The following is a 24,129-nucleotide window of genomic DNA, read 5'->3' as shown; positions in this document are numbered from 1 at the left end:
AGTCAATTTGTTTGATCCCAGTGCAAGACCAACTCCAGTTTTATGCTTCTTTGTGTTTTTGTTTTTAATACGTTACCTGGTGACATTTTATACATTTTGCTCTTGTTTATAATACTTATGCACTTCTATTTTCTATGTTGGTATTTTGTTACATGCACTCAAGAAAAACTCAAGTAACCTGTACTTTTGTTTATGGTGGCTGGGCTCTTGAAAGTACACCAGTACAATATAGTACTTTAAGACTACTCTGCTTTCGTTTTAATCCATTTTCTAGAAGTTCTTTTTATGTTTAATGTTTACCTTGAATAGTTTTAAAATCATGAAGGATGTTTCCTGTCAGTTCCCATTCATGCCTGTATATTATGAAAATAAAATTGCAGAGATTTGACGCATTTGAGTACTTGAGGTTGGGCTTCCTCCTATACTGAACCTCACATGGATGATCCCGTGCTCAGTTACTGATCTCTTGAAGAAATCTCTGTTCATTATGTCTACAATTGCATCAAAAGGGTTCCCAGTTCTATATCTGACAAAAACTCTATTTAAACTTTTTGATTCACTTAATTTTGTTTTAGAATAAAATTTTACAGCATGAGTTGTTGATTTGTCGATGCGTGTCGGCCCTGTGATATACTGGTGAGCTGTTCAGAGGATATCAAGCCTCTCGCCTACCACAGGGTGGACAATTTTCTGGCTCTATACAGCAATAGGTATGTTGGCTAAGGGCTGATTTATTCATGTATTATTTGACATGAACCAGCGGAGAAATATTTAGATGTTACTTTGAATTTGCCTATTTTGCGACAAAAATATAATTTCATGTCCAATATTACAAACCCACAATCATATAATCCAAAAAGGCTCTGACATTAGGATTCATTTCAATCTTTTACATTATTACTAAACTCATAAATATTCACACACTTTAAATGATTAAATGTTTTTGTTTATTCATTATTACTTTTACATAAAGTATAAAACAAAGTACAACAATTCAAAATAGAAAATAAGTGAGAAAAACGGGAAGGGGTGTACCGTCTTTATTTGTTAACTACACAAGTCGAAACACCTCCCTATAGTGTTAAAGATTCATCAGTGGATCACACCCTAATGGAGCAACTTTAGAATTGACCAAATAATCAATATACAACATATCAACAGTGCAGACATAAAATATCAACAGAATAACTGAAGAGAGATGAACACGGTCTTAAGTACACTACTGGTTAAATTTCGTCAGTCCTCTGTTCTTTTGTTATTACAAAATGTAGAAGCATGTCTGTTTCACCAAACTGCAAGCTTGGAAATTGAATTGCACTGTCTTTGGGATTGCATAGTGTTAGAACTCTGACGGAGAAAAAGAGTGGAAACCAGCGGGTGAGTTTTCCCACTGAAGCAGGTAGATGGTGGATGGACACTGGCGACAGTAACCCCTCTTTTTGCTCATTAGGTTGGAAAGATTTGCAATGATTACACAGATTTTTGTTTTGGACAAACGTCTACATTTTATGGGTAGTATTCACAAATTGCACCAAGGGACCACCTGGTCCATCCCTGTGTTATGAGTTTTATTCCCTGAATATACGGTTTCACGTAGACTTATATATATTTATGTGTGTATGTATATATCTCCCCCACTTGTGCCTCGGGATGAGATGTGCCTCAAGCTGATTTCTTCTTGTGCTTGGCTGAGTCATGCAAACGTTCTGCTGGATGCAATGTTAAAGCTAAGATGAAGTGCTGTTAGTCGGTTTTTTTCTAGGGTCGACTTCAAACTGGGGGGAAAAAATCAAATGTAAAGCACAATATTTCTAAAACTATTAACATATTTAATCAAACATGTAATGGGGGGCAGTTAAATTAATCACTCAAATGTTAAGTCCACACAGTAGAAACCTACTGCAAGTACTACCAGTGCAAAGTGCTGTAAATTTAATGGATCATATTCCTGTTTACCTTGAAATAATAAAACATCTTTCTATTATTGCGTTTGGCATGATCGGATGTTGTGATGGGACATTTATAAAAGTCCAAAAAAATAACAAAAAGCTATTTACATGTTGGTTATTAAGGGTAAATCACTGAACAAACAAGCTATAAATTAGGCAAAGAGTACAAGGTAATCAGAAGATTGCAGGACACCAAACACATTTTGATGCAAACGATTGTTTACCCTTTTCTTTTTCATATTATTCATTGATTGCAAATCAAAGGTGTTTCGGATGTGGCTCAGCTCTGCAACTGCATTTTCAAGTGCTTTTTAAATCCAGTGACTGAACACAAAGTAAGTCAGATACATGATTGCTCTCCTCTTTTGACTACAGACTTACAGTACCAACAACAGTGCTGTTGGAATTCAAAGTAATTCTTTACAAAGTCGCACAAACACAAAAACAGTTCGATTGAACTCTTACAGTGCCGAGAGGGAAAGGAAAACGCAGAACTCTCAAACACTATTATAATACAATACAAAACCGAGAGGAGCGTGATTCATACGATGGTAATGGATATTAGATGAACAGTTGTGGGCCTGTATTTGTATGTTTTACAAAATAACCTGGTCGCCTAGAAACAGTCATGATATTGGTTTTAGCTTTCTCCTCACGCCAGGTTTTTTTTTTTGTGTCTGACAGGAAAGGTACCTGGCGTTAACAGATTGAGCCCTCCTAAAAAACTCTCCCTCAAGCCCCTCAAGCAAGATGAAGTCTGAATAATATATGCCCCTGAACCATTACCTTTAATGCCTCATTGTTATAATAAAATAGATCCTTTTTTTTTGGAGAAAGTGCAATGTTATTTCTAACCTAACTAACGACACTTTAAAGTTATTGATCTCAATTATACAGCTAGTATTCCATTTCAAAAGTACTGTCAAATCTTATTTACAATCTTCCCTCTGCTACGTGTTCTCGTCTCACAGCACAACTATCCATCAGAAACCATCAACCAAGAGGGATGAATTGAGCATTTATACATTTATACAATTAAAAATATCTATACAGTAACATACAGTATCTAAAATACAGCGAGGCCTTTAGATGCTGTGCAGAATATGGCCTCTTTCCTCTTTTTTTACTTTGCTCCCTTTGGACGTCTGTCAGAACTTCCACAACTGGTCAAAACCAAAGGAGAATTAACAGCCACAGGAATGTATGACTGAAGTTTTATAAGGCAGGAAATATATACGATAGCAGGAGAATCTATTTGGCTTCATTATCATGGGAGAAAATAATCATTTAAAATCATTTACACAGACTGACACTATAGCTATTAGTTTAAAGGTTCTGTTTTCACGTGTCCTCTTTTATATATCCGTGTTAGTGAAAAATGACAAGGGCTTAGCACGTGCAATGTGTGCATTAGTTTAAAAGCTGTATGCAAAAATATTTTAAAATTGTAGATTTTAGTCTAGTAGCTCTTGGAATTTGTGTCGACACAAAGGGGGAAAGTGTTTTAATCAGTTTGTGGTGAGTACAGAATGAGAGGATGGATTTTCACAAAGACATGAATATAGTATCTGTATTAAAAGTGGTCCTGTTGTATGTGTTGTTTGCCCCTTTACCCCCAAAAATGTGCAACAGGGGCGTTTTTTTTCTCTTTGCCATATGCAGTACATGTTGCTCCGATCCTATTTGCAAAATTCTATCTATAAAACACAGTGAACAGCTGCAAACATGGCAGATCCAGTCACAGACATGCAGTGGCCAAGATATGCTGGTGTCACACAGGGCTGGGTGGCAGTTTTATGTGTGGTTCATGCTTTTCCTTCTCGTCACCTGCCAGCTCAGAAAGTTTAATGTTTGGATGAGGGTGCAGAAGCCTCCCGACTGTGGGTGATGGCAGAACAGACCCAATCACATGTTGTAAGCGACATAGATGGGATCCAGCTGGTCAGCAAGGAAAGAGTCACGGAGGTGCATGCGTTGCTTCTCTCCCCTGGAGTTGATGGGTATGACCCCAGGATCCACGATGACCACCACGCCCACGATGAGGTGGTGCTCCTCCAGGACCACGTTGGTGATCAGAGGCACCAGGTCCAGCGCGTCCTGCTCTGAGCCGCACAGCTCCGACACCACCACCAGCAGGTTGGTCCACGTAAACACAGCACTGTGAGGGAGGAGAACCGGGGGAGTGAGCGTGGCCTTCAAACTCTGTGATTTTCAACATTTTGGGAAATATGTTCTACATAATGTTTTACTCACTGTTAATTTTATTGATATTTTTGTTAGATTGTTTTTAAAAATGTTTTATCTCTGCATGGTAACGTGACCTTGAGTGCTGTGAAAGGCTCCTATAAATAAAATGTATTATTTTGATCATTATTATGGTAATTATGTTTTTACACTTTGTTGCCAAGAGTTAGACGAAAAGATGTTCATACACAAAATGTGATGCTCTGGTTTGCAGAGCACAAAGACTGAAAACAGGTGGAAAAAAGCTCAGCAGGTTCCATCTAAAGATTAACAGGTCAATTTACCAACCAGCACCTTTAAAATCACTTAAAATGCAGTATAAAAATATTTTATACAGGCTTGTTGTTTCCCCATTTCCAGTTTTTATGTCAAGCTAAGCAGCTGCTATCTATAGATTCATATTAATGTATGTACATGAGAGTAACTGTGGGAGAGAAAGTAAAGAAAACACATCCTAAACTATTCCTAACTGGACAAGGTTTTAGTGAAATCAAAGCTGCTGTCATTCTGTTTGTAGAACTGCAGAGTCCAATAATAGGGTCCTGGTTTAGTCGTGGAATAAAAGCAAGGCAGGGATATAATATAACATCTGTCCATATAGTTTATCTATATATAGAGTTTACCTCGTTCCTCAATGACTCAAATATCTTTTCAAAACAATAATAAAGTAAATAAAATGAAATAAAAGAGACTTTTATGCCCCTGTGAGGGATTTTCAGCAACGAATATAAACAAAGATTAAACAGAAAAGAATAATATTTCAATCCACATTTTCCTTCAGCTAAAGTCATGATAATCATCATCATAACGTCATTTATAGCAGAATTTTATGATACAAAAAACATACAGAAGTACAGATCAAAGTGAAATTAAATGTGTCATAAAATTATATATATTATTTAGCCATTTGCACTTCAGTGGTGGATTTCCTGAGTTTCCTAAAATACTTTAAGTGTGCATGTGTCAGGTAGATCATGTCTACGGGAGCATTCTCACCTCTCAGCGATACTGCGGTGCGCCCGAGACACTGAGGTCTCAATGTCAATGGGGTGGTAACGCAGCCCTCGTAGCTCCAAGGTCTCATCCAGTGACCCGACCACAAAGAGAGCATCGTGCCGATCTGAGCGCACAGACACAGGCCACATAATCAACCCAGAGAAGATTGTAGACAAAGCGGAGGGAAACGTGTGAGCAGCCAAAAGTGTGTTTACTAGTTTCGGCTGCGTCAGGGTCTATTTACCTCCACTGGCATCCAACAGCTCCGTCCTCTTCACAAAGCCCAGGTATCCGGTTCTGGCCCACAGCGTCTGGGGATCTCCGAAGCTGAGTTTGGTGTTGAAGTGGTCGGCCTGAAGACTCTCCTCTCCGTAGATGGTGTAGTAGCCACTGGCAGTGTGAGGGCTGTTCACCCAGATCTAAGAGTGAGAAGCACACACTGGGTCACTGATGGCGTCACCGGGGTGAACACTTAAAACTGAGTGTCTGATCACATCTTCCTTTCACCTCTCCCAGATGAGAGTCACCGAGGGGGCCTCTGGTCTCTGGATTGACGATGATCACCCGCACACCCGGCAGAATCTAAAAAAACAACGAGAAATTTAAAATCACCATGGAACATACTGTTAATATTCCTTTAACTAACACTTCACACACCAGAGGAATAGAGCATCTCACCTTGCCAGACTCCATTAGAGGAAGACTTTGAGGCGCTCCTCGCTCCACCAGCCTCACCCTGAAACAACACATACACATATAAGCCATCATAGGCAGATATTTATGACTTTTTGTATAATTTATAAATAATTTTCTATACCCACTTATTCGAAAAATTAAAGTGATATTGTTTCATCGAACATTTACGGTTATACAATTTTAAACCTTTGAATCATTGTGATAGACTCAAGTTGTTTTCAGACTTGCAGAAAAATCTCCAGTATGACATATGAAGAAAACAGCAGAAGTTGGTCTGGGTCAGATTCATCCACAACAGCTGGAAAATGTCCAGAACATTTAGTCGAGGAGTGGTAGTGCCCGAGTAGAGCAGCAGGAAGTGATGTATAACTAAAGTTTGTTGGCATCTTCTACATGTATGACAACTCCCTTTCATCTTGAGATATTTTCTTCTAGGTTCACAGCCGTCACGTGTTAGAAAGGTCATCAACCTTTCTAACACGTGACGGCTTGCTTTGAATTTTCAGGACATTTTCCTGCAGTATTCTAACACGCTCTAACACGATTTTTCCCATATATCTTACTAGGGGGCTGGCAGGACAAGTTCCTTGGACTCGTACATTTGCACTCTCTAATACAGCCCCTACAGAAAACTTCGGGAACATGTTTGGACTTCAGTGCATTTCTGAAGGTAGCTACAGGTTGTGTGATGTTTATTAGGTTTTTTCAAGTCATTGTAAAGCAGCTCAGGAAACAAATCAACACAAAATGACATAGGAAATGTATAAATCCTTGTGATTGGTACAGTTTGTCACAATGTGGACTTCAGACACACAAAACAATATTTAACGAAACCTAAACTCCATATAGACCTTTCTCCCAAATCTTTTTTATTTAAGTGTCAATTTAAGATTTGTCGAAGATTTACTGCAGACTACAATAGTCCGCCTGTTCTCACCTGTCATGGCGGAGGGACTTCATGTCCACGTACACTGTGCAGGGATCAGGACCAGTAGTGCCCTGTGAAGAGGACAGACACATACAGGTCAGACTCGAGGTGTAGCTCACAGTGTGTGTCTACGTAATGCCGGGCTGTGTGTGGCTGGTATACCTGCAGGCAGATGGCCAGGTTCACCCTGGAACCAAAAGCAGTGCTGACAGCTCGGGGTGACAGCCCCACGTCCTTAAACAGCTTGGAGAAGGAGTGTGTGAGGGTGAGGCGAGGGCGTTCCTCTGCTATCACCACGCAGCTCCGCACGCACGACAGGTTCACACCACGAGTCTGAAACACACACGCACACAGACACACACACAGAGCGATAATTCATTTCTAAAGAATCCATATTTGTTGTGATTAACGTTTCTCTTTGACCCATTTAGATCTGGTATTTCCATCTGTCCTGAGGGATCCAATCACAAGTGGTCAGCTCTAACTACAGGTCTGAACGCCCCCAAATGTCCTGAGATCCCATAACTCAAACCACATCCCGAGGTGGTCTGGGACACACATGTGTCCTGGGCCACATATGAAGAACTATCTACTCAGCTGAAGTCCTCTGACCCACTAAAGTTTCGCAATAAATAAAATGTATTTTTACGCTTCTTAGTGACAATACATTGATTAGTTTGTTGCCACAACAGAAACATTAATCACCACATAATGATTTATAGATTTTTTTTAATTGGTGAAATCGTTATTCATTTAGCCCCTCCTGACTGCCCTCTTTACATCTACACACACACAGTGACCTCGGACTCATCTATGAACTCTGAACGGAGCTTTTGTGTGCAGCTCTTACCTTGAGTAACTCAGTCTGAGTGCCCAGTCCTTTAGTGCAGAGCTCCATGACAGAGTAGGAGCAGAAGGTGTCTCTAACGCGGTACTGACTGAGCGTGCTCAGCCACAGAGACAAGCAGCTCTCCAACTCAAAGGGAGGAATCAGGATGGACTGGTGACCTGAGTAAACACTGTGAGACGAGAGATTCAGGAGAACAAGTGAAGGAGTAGAGGAGAAACATCTCAGAGAAAAAACATGGGTGCATAAAGTGGGTGAAGTTTGGTGGGGGACAGTTTTCTGTACCTTGCGAGGCACCACAGGACAAAGCCCAGGCCGCAGTAAGGATCCAGGCAGATGGCTATTTGGCGAGAGGAGTAGAGTTCACACTGCAGCTTTACAGAGCGGCAAAGTGCACTGACTGCTGCGTGAGAGATCTGTCACGAACAAGAAGACACATTAGACCATCGTAGGAAAACCTCACAGATGAAAAATGAAGTTTTAACACTAAACATTTTTGTGATTCATATTCTAAAAGGTGTAGAGACCCAATGGATAAGGGGAATTGTGAGAGACATTGAAAATGGCAGCAGCTGTGTATAAGCAGGTGGACCACAATATTTGAAGATTGATTTCATGTGTCTGACCTTGATTCCAGTGAGCATGCCTGTGGTGGACACACTGAAGTCCAGATAAGCTATCATCTCCGCTGTGGGCGGCTTGTAGATCTGTGGAGGCCGTCGGCGCGGGAGGTCGTCTGCAGGAACACGAACGGTGAATGTTTTACGAATAACAAAATACACATAAAATGAATCAGCAACCGACACTAGAGAATGTTATCACTGCCAGGTGTATCTCACACCAACAGTTATTGCTCAGTGATATCTGTATGTCAATCAGATATTATCTACTGGTTGTGCAACTTATTCAAGTACTTTTCTTTTGGGGAAGACAAACCACAGCGAAGGCAGCAACATAAATCTAACCACTGAGCAGTATTGATGATAACTGGAGGAGACATTGCAGAGAAATGTCCCACTTCCTGTTTGGCTTAATGTCGAAACTGTGTTACAGCAAACACTCTGTAATAACTGATATGAATGTTCCTGACACAACTGTGCACGTTACACTCACTATACTACTCACTACTAAGGAGCCTGTTTTTTATTAATGTTTCACTAACATGTTGACATGTCACAGAGTAATACGCACAGATGTAAATAATAAAATGAAAGACAGCTAAGTTCCATTTAGTAGCTTCAGTTTCAGGTTCACAGCAATGTGGCTCACTGTCACACAGCCGGACCTGAGTCAACATGTCCGCTCTGCTGCTGTATATCTTATATATGTTATATATCTTACCTGTGTCGATGATTATTGGCCACGTTTTAATGTTTACAGATGCTGCAGCCTCCTTAGAGCGAAGTGTCCTCATGAGGTTTTGAGTGGTGAGGATACACGCAGCTTTACTGACCTGGTGACCAAACATAAACAGGATTCAACAAGAGAAGCTGCTACAAATGGTCAAAAGTTACAGAACAGGTCTAAGCACGTATAAAATGCACTGTTGTGTTGTACAAACTATGATTTATCTTAGCCTGGGTGAAACCTTTTGAGGCTGACACCAGATGTTGACTTTTGAAAGTTATTTGGGAGCTGATCTGTTAAAATAAATCAACTAAAATGATTTTTAAAGATGGAAAACTTTTCAGGGAAACATTATGATGTTACTTTCACGTGAAGTGCAGTATATTTTGTTGGGACTCACAAACCCTTGAGCATGGATAACCACACAGGTGCATGTGCAAAAGAGCACACATACACTTACATCGATAATCATGCGAACAGTAGGCAGTGTGGCTGCTAGGTTCTGAGGGTGTGGAGGTCTGACGTTGACAGGAACACATCCAGCATAAAGACAGCCGTAGAAGGCTGCTATCAAATCAATGCCTGAGAGAAAGATGGAGGACAAAGGTCGATTAAAAGAAGGAGAGATAACCGTCCACGATGAACAATAATCAATGGGAGAAAGCTGGAAGTGGAGCCTACCAGGGGGATAGAGCAGAACTACGTTCTCTCCGGTGTTGATGCTGCCTTTCTCTGTGAGCGCTGCAGCGATCTTCTCAGCTCGCTTATGAAGCTGGACGCAGGACGCTGTGCTGACCGCTACACCCTGGAGGACAGGAAGAAATAATGAGGTTCAGAAACACAAAATGTAATTCACATCGTGGTATCTTTACATTATTTCTGTGCACTCAAGTTAAAACCAAAGTAATTTAAACATCTGAGCGGACCTACAAGAGGAGAGAACTGGAATCCCTCTCGGATCCAGCTCCTTCAGCCAAGTATACTGCTCTGTAAGAGTGGAGGTATGCATTCTACTGTTTCTAGTTTGATTATTTTTTTACTCTTGTTATCGTAACCCTACCTAAAGCGGACTTCTTCTGCCCGCTGCCCAAAGTGTCTGTTGTGGTTTGTGTTGGTATTTGTTGTTGTGGTTGTGTGTATCACCATATTAATGTCTTGTGGTTTTGTTCTGTTCTGCTTGTGTCTTGTCAACTCTCACTTGATGCTATTGCTATCTTAATGGAGTTTCTGTTAATTCAGGTGTGTCGACCTTTTAAACAAATAGATAAATGAAATGAGAACTGTATTCACCAGTTCAGTCAGGAGCACTTTAGAGAAAACTAAGTTGATTTCATTAATTGCAATAAGTTATATTTGGTGGTATGACTCTGTTCTGGGACCTCCCTGTCCTTCTATGAGCCTTCATGCAGAGTGAGGAAGAAAGAGCAGCAGCTAAAGGAACCCCGGCAGCATCAATGACAATACATGACGGGAGGTGCTGGGTGGAGGCGGGTTGTGGAGTGGTGAACTGTGAAGTCTGGGTATGGTACCTTCGCATTGAGAAGAACATAGAGGACGTGGTCTGGGTCCGTCTGTGCCCTCCACTGTAGAGCCTCCGTCAAATACTGATGCTGTGATAGGAAGAGAAAAGCAATTAGATGTGCAAACTGTACATGTGAGGTTGTGATTAAATAAACATCATAAGCACAACCATGAAGAGGTTATACAGGGAGAGGTTTGTGCTGATGGAATCACACCTATTCACACCTAGACAGAACAAAAAGTGCAGCTCAGAGACTGCGGACCTCAGCAGACAGCCGTTTGACGTAAATGATCTCTTGCCAACGTGCAAACAATTTATACCACATGCTCCCCTGCCAATCCAGCTTTTATTATAATGAACAATAACTAAGGATGTGAAAGGGTACGTCTGCAGTAAAACAAGGGATATTTGCAGAAGGTGCATTTAAAATAATAACAAAAACATGCACTGCATTTTTTTTTTTTTTACTTGTCCCACATTTTGACATAAGCACAAAAAAATAACAACCACAATACACTATAGATAAGAGCACGGTGAGAGTAAACAAGGGTTTGGGGAAGATGCCAGAAGGGGCCGTGACTCTTACCATCACTGTGGGCCACATACAGAGCTACATCCAGAGAGAGACCAGAGGAAAAAGAGAGAAGAGTCCAGATTTTTTTTAAACATCTGTAGAAGTGAGCTCTGGCTGAGCTTGTGCCATTGTTACATTGGCAGTGGTGAGTTCTCAAATGTCACTATCTACCCCCATAATACACTTTAAGCTAAAGTACTGATTGTGTTCCCAGCTGCTTATTAAGAACATACAAGTGGCTCTTAAGAAAATGTGGTTAAAAAGTTATCAGATTCAAAATTAGTGATTGGTTGAATATTTGTTAAAATGTTCATAGTCACACTAACCTTCCGCACGAGATCCTGGTCGTCAATCATGCCGAGGTCCCTGCCCGCAGCCTGTGCAATCCTCTTCCCTGCCACCAGGTTGCCCACCATGACGGATGCAGGACCTACACCAACTGCAAGAGAAGGAAAGTGTGTATAAGAAAGAGTGAGAGAGGGAAGAGTAGGACAGGAAAGAATAATGATCCTGCCAGAATCAACCACAGGTGTAATTCACAGAAAGAGATCACAAAATGAATTTGGTATAAATAATAAGGAGTCAAATTAAAAAACAGAATGAAGTTTTTATCACACTCTGTTCAATGTGATTGAATTAAAATGTGCGGATTTTGTGACTTTTTCCAATTGTGTGACAGCTTCCCGGCCAACGTGGCAGGAATATTACTTTGTCCAAATTTAGAAAATGTTACGTGTGCGTTATGTAAAACTACTGACCAGGCTCTTTTTTTTCACAAAACACTTTATACTCAGTCCCACTCTTGCACGCAGGCCTGAGTCAGCAGTTTCTCTCTTTCCTTTGGGATTCAGTTAGTAACTCAGGCGTCACTTCACGAGGAAATCGTACACAGGCAGAGAGCTCAACGTAACAAGTTAAAACTGCAATGTTGGAGTCTCCATTTGATCATATGTGTACCTGGCTGCTTCTGGCGCGGCTTGGGCAAGTTGGTGACACACGTGTGGGGACACATGAGGATGTTGCAGGGGTGCAGGCTGCCGTCCAAGAAGAACTGCTTGGTGTCGGAGATGTGGATGCCACCCAGGGGTGTTTTAGGTAAGGTGTTGGCCGGTACCAGAGCCAGACAGTAGAGGCCCACCTGGTGGATGCTGTCGATAGCCTGCAGAGGTAACCAAAAATAATGTTTGTTTCTTCATTATACACGTCCTTCAGCTCAACTCTGTGATGGAGCAGCATCCAGAGGAGATGGATTACAGTACTTGAAGAAAAGCTGCTTCCTAATATAAACACTTGAAGGGTGATGATGTGACTTACCTGAAGCACTCGACTCATCCACTGGAAACTGTCCTCCTCACTGGCATCAGGCCTCTGCTCCGCCACAATCACTACCCTCTCATCATAGAACACTGTGACTGAAAACACCGCGATCCTGACACACACACACACACACACACACACACACACACACACACACACACACACACACACACACACACACACACACACAACACAGAAAGTCCAAAAGTGTTTTATGGACTGAAACACTTCACCTCCACTTTACCCAGTGGTGAGTAGATAATTACTGAATTAAACATTTGCGGTGAAATATATTTTTAATGATTTTCCATCGACAACACATCAAGTTGTGCTATGTTTGAGTCTGCTGTGCTTCCATTGTACCACTAGATGTCAGTATGGATAACTTTGGAGTCACACTTCACACCACAGAAGAGCTCATCATCTCTCTACATGAGAAGAATTAAGCAGAATTCCTTCTCACCTCCCACGGTACACAGTCTTGACTGGTTCCACGGCGAGAGCGGTGGCCACCAGGTCATCAGCATTGTGTCTCCGCCCGCTCACCATCAGCAGACCTTCGATCTTCCCCACCACAAAGACCAGACTGCCCTGTAAAGAGCGGGGAGCACATGGAGCGTGGTCATTACACGATCAAGTGCACAGATCCATTTGAAGATCGAGGAGGATGGTTTCCAGGTCGGCTGGAGTTTCTCATTAAACAGGTCTACTTACGGGGCCGACAAAGCCCAGGAGTCCGGACCGCACAAATGGAATCTCTCCGATGGGAACTCCGTTACTGTTCACTGGTATCACCTGAACACAACACAGACACAGAGGATGGAATTATAACCCAGAAAAATCCTCTACTTTTGATTTTATGAGATCATTGCAGGCAGGTTTGAGTTTTGCCTCTGCTCTCATACCTCGAATGTGTTTTTTGTGACTCCGGGCAGACCGTAGTACATGGTGCCTCCAGCACGAGAGTTGATGATTATCTCTCCTATCTCATCTGTTTTACAGAGCTGAGGAGGCCCGTCAGGTCTCACGATGCACATCAGAGCTGGAGAGCACAACAATTAGACAATAGTTACTGATGGTTTTGTACTTCTCAGCCCAGGTCTCAATGCACACACGTGTTTATCGTGGCTATCTAGAGGCCAACGCTCTTGAGGTGCACAACTGAAAGCTGATATTCTGTTGAGGTTGGCAGGTTCAAAGATATTCAGGAGGAAAGTAAATGTAAAAATTCTTGTAGAGATGAAGACTATAAGGTATTACTATGATGGGATTCTATTCTGGGGTACAAACAACCAACAACTGGATAGGTTATTTCATTTTGATATTGAAAAAAAATACAATAGCTATGTTTTATCAGAAGTCTATATTTTTTTCTTGTTCGTTTTCTTGTTTTTAATTGTCCTCTTCGTAAAGCACATTGTTACAGCTGTTTTTGAATGGTGCTAAATAAATAAAGTTATTATGATTATTGATTTTGTTGTAGACATAAAAGCCTGAAAACTCTTTAAAAATGTATGTGCTGCATCTGTGTTATTTCTATCTGTGATGTCTTGGAACCTCATGCAGGCTGAGTATTTGACAGAGTCATAAACACAGTAAAAACATCATCATCATCATCAACATCATCCTGGAAACTGTGCATATTTGATAATTTTGTATATTTTACAAAGCATACCATGATTATTTTGCCAAATAAATCGTAATTTATTGTATTAGTTCAATCGAGAGCTTTTTTATGTTGCATTCAGGGGCTGCGAATACAATACCAAACCAATACATTTCAAATAATGTTACAACATACAGTTACTGATTTATGATCTTTTTGGCAGCTGTAGTTCAGTTGCTCATTGATCTGATAGCTCATGTCAGATTTCCCCTCAAGCACCTATCTTTATTGATCTTTCCTTCTGCTCTCACCTCCAGGCATGACGTGACCCACGTCTTGCACAGTCAGGGCGGAGTTCTTGTCCTCTGTGTTGACCCTGATGACACCGTGGCTCAGGCCGCCCATGGAAAGAATGGCACGGGCGGGGAGGGGTGCGCCCGGTACTCCTGGTCTACACAGGAGAGGAAGGAGGTTGATCAACAATTCCATTCATCCCATCCATTCTCCTTATCTCATGCACAACACAACATCAAATATGTGTGTTGTGCATTCCCATTCATTACAGAACTTGCAGATAAGAAAAAAAGGGGAATATGAGTTAGTGTTGTACCTGCGTATAGCGACCGTCATGGCCTCAGGGGAGGTGGCACAGGGACAGATGACCTCAGGCTTCAGGCCGTGGGACTGAAACACGTTCAGGAAGGCATCACAGGACGAGACCGACCCTGAAGAGTAAGAGTTGGTGGATTCAATATGTTGCATCATCAGATCTGTACAGTTTGAAAAGGTCTTTATTTCACAGCACTTTATGGTCATGTGAAGTACTCACAGGGGTTAGCACCATCAGCTACAATGAGCATCCGTAACGAAGCGAGGCTGGTGTCTCTCTGATCCCGATGAGCCATCATGGCCCAGTGGAGATCACGACACTTCACCAAACCTATACGAGCTACACGGGAGTAAAAGTGACATTACGCGTGTTAAATACATTTCTTTAGTTGTTGCTCCTCAAGCTGAGAAATCAGCAGAATTTACCTTTGTGGATGTGGACCCTCTGTACCCAGGAGAGAGGACACGCCTTCATTACTGCATAGGGAACACTGATGGTGTGTATCCTGTTCATCACAGCCTGGAAATAACAAATAAAATAAAATGAAACAGCTACAGTATAATACTTGAACACAGCATGGTAGAGGCCCAAATTATGACATTCTACTAAACTGCCCACTCAAATTAGTAAAACAAATTAAAGACTAAACCCTACTTTCAACAAACAGTCCACCCTACTGGCTTTGTGACTAAAAGTGTAGTGTAACCCTAACCCTTAGCCGGGAAAATGTAGTTTCGTTTATTGTGTCATAATAAAAGAATGCTAAATGCTATGTAATGCTGAATCATTTCAATAAAAATTCATGATTCCAACAAAAAAGTATCTTTCTTGAGTGAGCTACCCCGTCAAATGCACCTAAACATAGAGTACGTCTACACATGCTCACCGTGAGAACACCATGCCACAGGCCGATGTCCTTCTTAAAGTCCAGCACATTCACTAATGTTTCACCTGAAAGGGAAGAAAGACAGAAGTGACGTCAGACATGGAAGAATCCATCGGATCAAGGCTCATAACGACACTGCAGGTCTGTGTGCTCACCCTCGCAGTAGTTGCAGGCCTGGGTCAGTGCTTGGCAGTGGGTCAACATGGCTACTTTAGACACCGCCACACCCACAACCGTGCCGTCTTTTCTCGCCTTGTACTACACAAAGAAGGAGACACAAGAGCTTACAGGTGAATACCGGTGCAAACACAGACACACTGGGCTGTTCATATCAGATCTGGATGATGGAATGGTCAAGTTTTAAAGCTCCCAAAAAATTAAATTAGCTTCTATTCCAATACAACAGCCTGCTCTAGTTTTATATACAAAAGAGAACTTGGGCCATGTAAAGGGAAAATAATTCGGAGATTTCGAGAATTAAGTCAAAATATTACAAAAATAAAGTCAAATATTTATTTTATTCTCGAAATATTATGACTTTTTCTCATAAAATTAGGTCTTTATTCTCAAAATCTATGGATTTTTTTCTCTTCAATAAGGCCCAAATACTCCATCAAACAAGCATATGTTGCAATTCAAAGAGATTTTATCATCTTAAAGATAAACTTACTAATAAGCATATAGTTAATAGTTAATACAGTTCAACATTATAGTCTTAAAAATAGAATGAAACCAAAGTAACCTCTATATATGCCGGGTCAGTGTTGGCGGTGGGGATGTGAGGCTGCCAGTCTTTGGAGGGTTTGGTCAGGTATTTGGAGTCCGTCACAACCCACTTAAGTCGAGGCCAGCCTATCAGAGAAAGGCATCAGGGAAAATAAACTATTTCAAAATAGTCAGAAATTCACCTGTAACTTTGACTGTTAGCCATTATACCTACAGTATTTCATAAAAGAAAAATAGAGAATTTTTTTTTACTGGATAAACATGTTATGCATTTTGCATTGTGGTGATTCTAAAACTCCAGGGACAAAAACAAGTTGCTGACCTTTGAATTGCAGAATTTCCCCTGTGGGTGTCTTGGGCAGACCCTTCAAACAGATCTCACTGGTCAGAGCCAGCCCAACCCCACAGCTGCCCAACAGGAAGCCCACCTGGCTGATACCTGCGTCCTGTAACACACCACACACACAGGAAATCACACAATTGTCACAAGTATACATTCACAACTATTTCTGTTGTGTTGTTCCTCTGATGGTGGTCTTACCTTGCGTGACAGTGGAACCTCAATAGGAACAGGAATAACTTCCGCCAGCAGGCAGCCGTAGAAGGCCACCCAGAACATCCCAGGGTCACTGTTGGGGTAAACCAACGCCACCTGCAAAGACATTCAACTTGACATTTAGCTTCTTGTGAGATTATAAAGACGAAAATGTGTCTTTATGTGTGCAAACCCTGTAGATAAAGCAGTCTTAGTAATCTTCTTGCCCGTGAGTACTTCAAGTTTAATTCCTCTGTACCGTATGACTTTGCCAGTATGTGTGTGTATGTATTCTATGCTTGTGTGTGTGTGTGTGTGTGCCGTCTCACCCTGTCTCCAGGTTTGAGGATTTGCTCGTTCTTTGTGCCAAGCTTGTTCAGGAGGGTGTACGCCAGCTTCACACTGCGACTCCACAGCTTCCCTAACAGACAGAAGGTGGACAGGGGAGGTAGAATCTGAGCAAAACAGAAATCTCATGGCACAAGATTAAGAGAAACAAATTGCAACACAGCAATATCAGTTTCCAGTACAAAATGTATGACTCAGTTGTTTAATACAGTTAACTTGGCTTTGATTTGACACTGTAAACATCCTTCCATGGCTTCTGCATATGAAATGGTACAGTTGTGTGCCTCACCATAAGTCAGTGTATAGAGCGGTCTGCCTGTGATGTCAAGCGCAGTGAGGGCGGGGCTCTTCCCCTGAGTGGCCCCCCAACGGGCCAGTGCTGCCTGCAGGGCTGGGGGCCAGTTACTGACCACGCCCAGAGGCTCTCCTTTCACTGGCATGATCTGACGGCCCTCCGGCTTGGGTGTGTTTGGGTCTGGCTGTGGCACTATGGCAGAGACAACAGAACATGAGGTCCAATATGGATGCCACAGAATGAAAACTAAATTACACAAAGAAAAATCACACTTCCATCCGTCATGGTCCTGCTCCGGGTACAGGCGTGTTACATATACAAATATATTTATATATATATATATTTATGGCTAGAAATGAACAAAAAACGCAGTCAGGCAGCGGAGAAATAAGAAATTAAAATTATTGTGCAGTATTTTTAACATCTAAATCTGCTTATATAAAGCCTAGTCTGCGGCAAGGATTTATTTCGCTGTGAAAGCCTACGACACCATCTTTGACCCCTTCTCAGTGGCTTTGCTGCTTGTGAAAAGTGCCAGAAACCATAAGCTTCTGATGGCCGCAAGCTAGGTACGTCTTCGCTGAGGAAACATGCCGACAGCTGACAGATAGTTTCCAGAGAACACAACTAAGCCACCAAAACAGGACAAGGAGGCAAGAAGTTAGTGTGTATGTAGCGTGTGTGTTTAATCAGGGTCAGGTCTGGTACGGAGCTTTGTGGCTGCAGGTTTGCAAAAATGGACAAAACTTAACTAAGTACAGAGGAACCTTGTGATCACAGTGGTCGAAGTGTTTGAGGAAGCAGCGTACCTTCTACTATCTCCTCTGCGTCGTCGGTGAAGAACTCGCTGAGCGGGGGCCTCTTCGGCCTCTTCAGGGTGTTGAGAAGCTGCTGGATCTTAGTGGACACTCGGCTGTTCACAGGAACCCCTACAAGCAGTGGCAGGACAGACACAGTCACACACGACGGTTCATAAACACAGGGAAAACACTACCTGTTAGAACGTCTTCACATCTCCCAGTCTGCTGCTCTTCATCCCAAAATAGAAGATATTGTAGAGATTTGTTGACATAAGTTTGTCTTGAATTGATTGTAGTAATTCTCCGGGATGAACAGCAGCAGGCTCACATTAGGTGGAAACAACACGAGGAAAACACGACGAGAAGTGAGGGTTTTTTGGGGGTTTGGGGTTTAGGGTCACACGTGCAGATTTATTTTAGGTTGTGTTTGTTGCATTTTTTTTCCTATTATCATTATAAACAAGAGGGCGAGTAAGGGTGGAACAGCAACATCACAGAGGGACATTATATATTAAAGAGTTTCCTTACTCTGCGTATTACCTCTTCCTACTGTATCAGCCAGTGAAATAAACAAGTGACAGGGTGGAGAGAGAAAGCAGTAAAGTCTGATTAATGATATGTCATGGTTGGAAGTCAGCACTTATTGAGAAGAGAGAAGAGCCAGACACACACAAGCTCCTGCAGAGACACACAAACAAATAAAAAACTGTTGTGGGGTGTGGCCATTACCATCCGCAGTCTCCATCATGCTGGAGCGGCTCTGCCCGCGGCTCATCCCCCGGACCACAGCGTTGGAGGTCAGGTCCACCCGCGGGCCCCTGACTGGAGGGGCCACAGCTGTAACGTCTGGAGGCGGGGCGCTGTTTTCTGATGGGACTGCAGGGGGAGCAATGGGAGAGGGTGTGATCAAAGCTAATCTTATGATTCAGCTGACTTTAAAATACTACACACTGGAATGTTTGAACGGTATTTGAACGTGCTAGACTCCAGCATACATATACAAATCTGCCAAAGTTCATAGATATGATTCATGTAGACATAAATTCCTTCGATGTGTAGATGCATAGATTTACCACAGCTCAACATATAACGTCAGATATTATATAAAAATTCTGAAAATCCCTTCAAAGCAGGTGTACCAAAGATTAATGAAATGTAATGAGAGTGGCAGAAACAAATGAATGGATTTAATATTCCTAAATTATTGCTTTTTTCTATCGATCCATTAGCTATACCCATAGTTGTTATATAAAGATGGACATGACATGACTGCTCCCCAAAACGTGAAGCCAAAGCATCCCGCTGGTCACTGGCTGCAGCATAGGTTATAAGCCCTGCCTCCTCCATGTTAGTTGATGGGACATAGACCAAACTAAAAAGTGTAAAAAAAATATTTCTCAAAGATGGCTTCGTCACTTAAGGCCGTTCTCATCTGACTGATGTTTGTTCATTTGCTAATTGTTCTGGTAAGTTCGGTTTTAATTAGTTATTTGATGCTATAAAAATGTGGCAAAACATCAAGTATTGACAGATGAGACTGACGCGCTGTGCACGCGCTGAATCGGTGTGAGTTTGTGACCACGCCTCCATCCCCCGATGGCTACTGTGCAGACTGTGGTTCCAAAAGAGAAGGATGGCAGCGATTGTGTACCAGCTATTTAGGCTTCATTTCTGGATAGTGGGAGGAAGTAGAGATGTATCATCCATCTTTATATACAGTCTATGGCTATACTGCATATACTTTGCGAGTCATGGGTCAGCTGATGTTGGGCGAGATGCGGGGTACACCCTGGACAAGACACCAGCTTATTACAGATTAGAGTCTCCACTAAACCTAACCTGCATGTCTTTGGACCGTGGGAGGAATCTGGAGTACAGGCAGAAAAGATGCAAACTTTGCAATGGAAACTGCTGAACTAATACAATTAACAACAGCATCTCACCAATGCGACTTTGAGCCAGCATGTCTGTCACAGCTGTGGTGCGGGGCTGGTGCTGAGGCTGAGGCTGAGTGCTGAGGCTGAGGCTGAGGCTGAGGCTGAGGCTGAGGCTGGTGCTGAGGCTGAGGCTGGTGTTGGTAGTGCGGCTGAAACAGAGGTTGGTACTGCGGTTTGTACTGGGGCTGAGGCTGAGCTTGGCTCTGAGGCTGCGATTTGGCGTCTCCGTGGGACAGGGTGGAGGAGGCCGAGGACGAGGTGGAGGAGCCCTGGACGGTGCGGTTGATCCAAGCGTCTGGGCTCTGCAGGTTGGGACCGACCAAGTGCTGGGGAGCCACCAGTGATGACTGCCTGCGCACAGATGTCTCATCTTCATCATCTGATGAAGAGTCTAAATAAAAGAGAAAGAAGTATGACTTTTCAGCCCTGTATTCCTCTGGTTAAAGGTCAGATGTGTCTGTAGACATGTCTTAAGAGGACAGGAGGATTGTCCTCCTTCTCCAACCTGGTGGTGTACGGGTATTAATAGGAGACTGGACGTAAGTGGAGCGCCGCTTGGTGGGCATGGGCAGTGCCATCTTCTCCTCCTTATGTTTAGCCAGGGCAGCTTGTACTGCCTCAGTATGGATATCTGCACAGACAGAGAACAATGCACACTCTGGGTTAGGGATAGCTTTGTCCTGGTGGCTTTGGATCTGAATAAAAACAAGGAAACCATGAAATTAACAATAAAATAAAAATCTTTAAACATTTTTAAATTCACTCAGCAAGAGATACTGACCACAAGACAGAGTCAAGGATCTGTTTTTATTGAGAGATTTTTTTGCTATAACCCAAAGTATTTTTTGTCTTAATGTTTTCCCAAATTGTGCTTCAATGTAGCTGTTATTTGTTTGAATTATTTCACTGATCTGTGAATCATATAATTCAGTCAATCCCAACTCGACCTCCAGAAAGTCTATTCTCTCAAATGAATCCCGGGCCTGGAAACTAGCTTACTAACTGAATGGATCCTCCAGTTAAAATGCAGGTAAAGAAACCAGCTTTACTACAAAATGTAAAAAGTCTTCTATTTATCTCGTAGATAAAGCAAAGGAAAAAACAACAAAATAATACATTTTTGTGGCAAGATAAATCTGAACAGAATAGAAGAACATTAAAATCTGCTGCGCTATCTACCTTGAATATATATATATACTGTATATATATACAATTTTACTTATAAATATTGAAATCTAGTAAACTGAGACTGAGAAAACAAAACACTGATCTGCTTGCAGCTCATAGATACTATTAACAGGTAAACATTGCTTTATCTGACTATAAAAGATTTAACTTCTTGGGTTTTACTGGTATTCTTTAACAGCAGAATTCTATATTAGTTTCAGTCAGCTTTCATTTAAGACGACACCTCATATAAAATGTGAAGGAAATATTATAGTTGAAGGAGTCAGAAGAAAATCGTGAGAGGATGACTGTTAGCCCACACACTCTCCTCCACATGCACACACAATTACACCAAGTAATTAATGCAGGGATTCTCTCAATTGATGACACCCACAAGCAAATAGAGAAAATGAGCATGTGAGCAGCCACACATTCAGACTGCAAAGCGAAACATGTGCAACAAAAGCCCACTCACTGACAAACCCCATCTATTCACTCTGGGGACATTATTTCCATTCAGACATCAACACATTTAAATAAATAATCCAGCACAGCTCATTACACTGCAGCAGTGGGGACCATGATTACATAAGTGAGCTCTCTGCTGAGCAGATTGCTCCGAGCTAAATCATCTCCCCTCATAATGGGCCGCTGTCCACACTCACACGGGAGCGTCAGATGAGGCCGAGTCCTCATACACGTCTGGGAGAGCGAGGGCCGACTCCGTGGCTATAGGCAGGAATGAGGTGTGTTTGACACACGCAGCCAAAGGCCAAAATCTAACATTGTTGTGAATCTGAGTCAGTGGAATAGTTTTCAGCAGATTAATCTCTGGCGAATCCCTAGAAACAGGAGCATCATATAAACAGTCAACAGTGTATTGTAGGGAAGTCAGTGCTGACAGGTGGAGTCAGAGTAGAAAGAACTGGAGGAAGCTACAGGAGATAAGAGGCAATTAAATGACTCTACAGCGATAAGCTCTTTAATTCCCCCTGTTTCTTATTGCTGCAGTGTTTTGTCATTTCTCACCTCTTTGCTTTTCTAGCAATATGGTTCTGTGTATGACAACATGGTTCAGTCTGTCAGCGCCGTCATTTGGTTGTTTCAAAATGTTTGCAAAATTCCTTGACAACCAACATATTGGATTGATTTCATGAAGTCTGGTATGGATCATGTTTGCCTCATCCAGATGAAAGGTGATCACTTTGGTGATTCCTTAACTTTTAACTAATTGACATGAAAGCTGATGTAATGTAAGTTTGATTCAATCTTATGATCATGTTTGTTTCCATCGTTTTGGTCAAGCCATCTATATAAGTGAATGTAGGCTAAATGACAGATATAAAAAGCAAATCACTTTCTGTTGAACTGAGATGGAGTATCACAGATATGCAAAGCTACACAGCAGATTGGCCGTGACTCAGGTGATAAACCTCCTGGTGTGAGAACCACCAAACTCTATGTCAACATTAGTGTTGCAAGGTCCAACATGGATGGAAACACTGGGTGTCGTGTCGAGCCGTGCTCAACCCATGAATTGTCAAATGTTTATAAAAGTGGTAAGAAATTTGATATGAATGCCGATATGAATGTGTTTCATCACAGTACAGTGATATCATTTAGTTCATAGCTCAAAATCACATTTAAATGTGCAATATGTCTTTAGATACAGTGGATTTACCATTTACTACATCGATGCAGCAAAATGATAATTACTCCTATGTTGTGGAAACTCAGTTAACTTCTAACTAGTACTTATTGTAATTTATGAGGAGTAGTGAATGAACGAAGAGGGGAGTGATTTCGGACACTTGACTGCTGATAACCTTCCAGTTCCCCACTTGAACTGTACTACATAGTGGACACAGTCAAATGGAAGGCACACTCATTTTATGACAAATTGCTCATCATCTCTCTCGTCCTTGTCTGATGCTCGTCTCCTCCAGGACATTTCTTTCAACCCATCAGTCCGACAAAACTTTACTTTTACACTGAACTGTGGAAACCCAAGACAAAGCTGCACTACTTTCTTTCAGTACATTTCAGCACAGCCCCTCCTTGCTCTGCCATTTATTGGTAAATTGTGCCTTGACTGATTTCGTTGGAATTACACCCTGTTGCCTTGGTCTCCTTGTGTTGTCTGTGCTTGTATTTGTGTGTGTCTGGTTGGGCGTGGGTTCCTGTTTTCCCTCCTATTCATCTCTACTCCTGAGCCATATTGCCAAATCTGCTCCTTAAACCATAAACCAGATCCAGCATAAGAACCGGTTCACCCCACAGGACTCAAACCAGATCGTTGGTGGCAGACACGCTACAGTCTCTTCGGTCTCTCTCTAAGAAGTTTTATTACTCTACTTGCTAATACCTGTTCTGCACACGATCACCTGGCTCCCTGTCTAGGTACTGTTTTTGGACTCAACTATCTGTCGGTTAAGTCTGGACTCTGGAACTAAGACACCTGGAACAATCCCCTGTCCTGGACCCTGATATCCAGCTGCCTGTGCACATTCAAATACCTTGTTAATAAACTCCTTACAAACCGTTATCTTCCTCCACCTACTAGTTTTGCCTTTAAAGTCCAGCTCCCTCAACTTCCCCAGCTCTAATCCATCCTCCAATTCAGATTCTTTTTACAACTGAAACATCTTCAGACAATCCTCCATCGCGCTCCAGTTTAAGAGATTGACTCTCGTCCGCCTGGTTTATATCATGCCGAAGTTTGAGGGGGGGTTTCACATTGGAAAGGCGAGCAGGAGGAGAGAATTACGACACCAAAACAGCGGGGTGCGGGCCGATCTG

The 24,129-nt window shown here is 42.1% G+C and overlaps 1 protein-coding gene across 1 annotated transcript in view; it reads right to left on the bottom strand.

Annotated features, from left to right (window-relative positions):
* Positions 1-924: 924 nt before the first annotated feature.
* dip2bb (disco-interacting protein 2 homolog Bb) overlaps positions 925-24,129 on the bottom strand; it is a 41,599-nt gene continuing 18,394 nt past the window's right edge. Inside the window, exons 4-40 of the mRNA XM_047339350.1 lie at positions 20,669-20,794; positions 20,361-20,554; positions 20,170-20,233; positions 18,956-19,093; positions 18,755-18,775; positions 18,236-18,355; positions 17,421-17,618; positions 17,113-17,204; positions 16,790-16,900; positions 16,571-16,694; positions 16,265-16,374; positions 15,678-15,780; positions 15,523-15,587; positions 15,062-15,155; positions 14,856-14,975; positions 14,637-14,751; positions 14,338-14,477; positions 13,326-13,462; positions 13,135-13,215; positions 12,884-13,011; positions 12,418-12,532; positions 12,061-12,262; positions 11,430-11,542; positions 10,537-10,617; positions 9,689-9,812; positions 9,468-9,589; positions 9,002-9,113; positions 8,287-8,396; positions 7,946-8,076; positions 7,664-7,832; positions 6,976-7,146; positions 6,823-6,884; positions 5,868-5,925; positions 5,697-5,771; positions 5,434-5,608; positions 5,190-5,313; positions 925-4,107 (exon numbers count right to left, since the gene is read on the bottom strand). Of these exons, the coding sequence (XP_047195306.1) occupies positions 3,855-4,107; positions 5,190-5,313; positions 5,434-5,608; positions 5,697-5,771; positions 5,868-5,925; positions 6,823-6,884; positions 6,976-7,146; positions 7,664-7,832; positions 7,946-8,076; positions 8,287-8,396; positions 9,002-9,113; positions 9,468-9,589; positions 9,689-9,812; positions 10,537-10,617; positions 11,430-11,542; positions 12,061-12,262; positions 12,418-12,532; positions 12,884-13,011; positions 13,135-13,215; positions 13,326-13,462; positions 14,338-14,477; positions 14,637-14,751; positions 14,856-14,975; positions 15,062-15,155; positions 15,523-15,587; positions 15,678-15,780; positions 16,265-16,374; positions 16,571-16,694; positions 16,790-16,900; positions 17,113-17,204; positions 17,421-17,618; positions 18,236-18,355; positions 18,755-18,775; positions 18,956-19,093; positions 20,170-20,233; positions 20,361-20,554; positions 20,669-20,794 (4,478 nt within the window). The 3' untranslated portion in view covers positions 925-3,854. The remainder of the gene's footprint in view (positions 4,108-5,189; positions 5,314-5,433; positions 5,609-5,696; positions 5,772-5,867; positions 5,926-6,822; positions 6,885-6,975; positions 7,147-7,663; positions 7,833-7,945; positions 8,077-8,286; positions 8,397-9,001; positions 9,114-9,467; positions 9,590-9,688; positions 9,813-10,536; positions 10,618-11,429; positions 11,543-12,060; positions 12,263-12,417; positions 12,533-12,883; positions 13,012-13,134; positions 13,216-13,325; positions 13,463-14,337; positions 14,478-14,636; positions 14,752-14,855; positions 14,976-15,061; positions 15,156-15,522; positions 15,588-15,677; positions 15,781-16,264; positions 16,375-16,570; positions 16,695-16,789; positions 16,901-17,112; positions 17,205-17,420; positions 17,619-18,235; positions 18,356-18,754; positions 18,776-18,955; positions 19,094-20,169; positions 20,234-20,360; positions 20,555-20,668; positions 20,795-24,129) is intronic.

Source organism: Hippoglossus stenolepis, chromosome 3 (assembly GCF_022539355.2).
Source record: "Hippoglossus stenolepis isolate QCI-W04-F060 chromosome 3, HSTE1.2, whole genome shotgun sequence".
NCBI classification, from domain to species: domain Eukaryota; kingdom Metazoa; phylum Chordata; class Actinopteri; order Pleuronectiformes; family Pleuronectidae; genus Hippoglossus; species Hippoglossus stenolepis.
This window is presented reverse-complemented; position numbering and strand designations above follow the sequence as displayed.